Source organism: Buceros rhinoceros, unplaced genomic scaffold (assembly GCF_000710305.1).
Source record: "Buceros rhinoceros silvestris isolate BGI_N320 unplaced genomic scaffold, ASM71030v1 scaffold4504, whole genome shotgun sequence".
Taxonomy (NCBI): domain Eukaryota; kingdom Metazoa; phylum Chordata; class Aves; order Bucerotiformes; family Bucerotidae; genus Buceros; species Buceros rhinoceros.
The window spans coordinates 5,597-8,061 of record NW_010406337.1 but is presented as its reverse complement, the minus strand read 5'-3'; the positions used below and the strand labels follow the sequence as shown (position 1 = coordinate 8,061).

At 48.7% G+C, this 2,465-nt stretch overlaps 1 protein-coding gene across 1 annotated transcript in view; it reads left to right on the top strand.

Annotated features, from left to right (window-relative positions):
- The window catches only part of LOC104491581 (dystrobrevin beta-like), a gene marked incomplete at both ends in the record, with an annotated part of 59,334 nt that extends 57,702 nt beyond the window's left edge, over window positions 1–1,632 (top strand). Inside the window, one exon of the mRNA XM_010134028.1 lies at window positions 1,612–1,632. Coding sequence (XP_010132330.1) covers window positions 1,612–1,632 — 21 coding nt within the window. The remainder of the gene's footprint in view (window positions 1–1,611) is intronic.
- Window positions 1,633–2,465: the final 833 nt, after the last annotated feature.

The following is a 2,465-nucleotide window of genomic DNA, read 5'->3' as shown; positions in this document are numbered from 1 at the left end:
CAGGGCTGCTGCAGGGCCCGCGGGGGGGCTCCCATTGGCTGCTAACCTCATGTCCTCCTACCAGTCTGTCGATCTGGGCTGAACGGTAGCCAGTGACCTTTCAGCACTCTCGTCAGCAACTTTCTTCCAATACTTTTTGTCTTCTTTTCCCCATCCAGGCTGCTGGCTTAGCTTTCCCGCTTCTCCTGAAGTCTCCTGTGGTAGCCTCCTGCCACTGGCAGGCACTCCTCTGATGAGCAGTCTGCAGCAATGACTTCTTGCTGTCTTCTTGCAGGGCTTTTGTTTTCAGCTCCACAGCTACTCGGCAGACATATCCCATTTCACTTCTTCCATTTCCTCCAAGGTAATTTCCTCCCTGGCTGATCTGATGATTTATCTAGTAACTGCTCAGTCCTCCTGGCCAAGCGCCGTGCCTCTTGAGATGGGTTTTTTTTCCCATCTGTAGTTAATGCTAAAGCCTCATTTTTCAAACTAACAACTTTTTAGTAGAGCGGAGATCGTTTAAGATCTTTTCCCTGACCTGGCTCACAACGTGCTGGCAAGAGGAACAAATGGAAACACGTGGGAGTGTGGGGAGGGCAGCATTGGCCTCCACTGCTGATGTGGATCCGTGGTTGAGCGGAGCCACACCCTACATCTGCTGCATCAGTGTCTAAAAAAGAACCCCAAGTCTTAGAGGAAACAACCCAAACTATCTGCTCAGAAATGTGGGGTTCTCTGCAGTGGCTCCCAGATGTCCCAGCAGTGCCCTCAGCACATCAGGAAAACACCTTTTGGCACAGTGATGGGTGAGAAGGAGCTGCTCTGAATGAAGGGGCAGGTTCTGGTTAATCGTGCTCAGACAGGAGATAGATGAGAAAGGTGGGAAGATGGGTTCATGGATTTCAAGGCTGGAGGGAGCTTTTATTCCAATGATTTTAATTCCATGACCTGAACTGGGCAGACATGCTTACCAGCGCTCCTGCTGCCCTCTGCACTGCCGGTCCACGCAAAGCCACTGCTGGAGAGGACACACACTGTTACCCTGAGAAAGCTCTAAGTGCTGTTGCTGCCTAGATGAGAGTCATTAGAAACCTGCTGTCAGCCTGCCTTGTAGTGCCTGATGCTACCGAGGCCAGCCGAGCCCGCAGGACGTGAGTCCGCGGCACTCAGATGGTTGTTAAATGTGCAAGGACAAGATCTAGGAAGACCGCTCAATGAGGAAGGAAATGCTCGGCTATGTGCCCAGGAACGCTGGTACTGTTGAGGTCAGACTGTGTCCCAGCAGGTCATAGTGTGCATTTCACTGCTTCAGAGGAGGATAAACTCATCCGTATCTCACCTTTCCTGGCCTTCCAGATGAGTCACGATCTGTCCACCTTCACCCAGCGCTGAAGGCCAGTTCAGTCAAGAGTCTTCTTCTGAGCGTGGAACAAATGAGGCCTTTGCTCTCCTGCCGTGGCTGTGGGGTCCAGCATCCCTGTGTCCTTCTGTGCATGCAGATTGTCCTGCAGTTTGCCATGTTCTTCTGTCCCATGGGGTCCGTCGTGTGTTTTGCGGGTGTCCGTGTCCTTTTCATGTAGTAATTAACCTATCCTATCTCTCCTCCTTTTCTTTTGCCAACGTTTCTAGGAAGAAGAGCAAAAGCAGGCAGTAAGTTGACTTCACTTTGTAGGTGATCTAACGCTTTTTTCTTTCTGCATGAAAACAATTTTCTGTTAATTGGCTTGTATGCAAATCAGCCGTGGGAATGTGGGGCCTTTCTCACCTGTGAACTTGAAAGCAGCCTTCACCCTTTTCAGCAGAGCATGGGTCTGTGGATGCCCTTGAAGTGGTTCCTCTCTCCCTTTCAAATCAAGTGCATCGTCATGGCTGCACCACCGGTGCTGTGCTCGTTAGGTGCTTATAGAGCTGTGCATGAGCCAGGGCTGAAAATGTGGATTCTCAGCTGGCTTCATCGTTGATTTTGTTGGGGATTCTTTGGAGTGTTTTACATGCTAAGAAAGCTTTCTTGTCTCTTCAGGAATCCTTTAATTTGCCTCCTCTCCACATACAAGTCCATGCGTGAAAACTAATTAATGACTTAATATTCTGGGCATGGATCCATATCATTCAGTCATGATAGAGTCTCCTCGAATTGGTCCCGCTGTGCTCATTGTGAACAGGAGGAGTAAACCAACAAGAGACAAGAAGGCGTTTGCTTTGTTACTGGTTTTCATTTTCTCTGCCACCTGTGAAAATCGAACCCTCTGTTAATTCCGGAATCCACTCCAGAGGGAGCCCGTTTGCTGCTCTCAGATGTTCAGTGTCTTCTCTCTATCAGAACAAATTCTCAGCATTTTCCAACCTGGTTTTCTTTATACACAAACTTTAGTGAGGATTCATCCTGTGTTTCCTATCACTGCAGGTTATTATATGTTGTTTATCAGACACCCAAACTGGATGTTGGATACATGAGGTGGAAATTGTGGTGGTTTTTTTTTTTT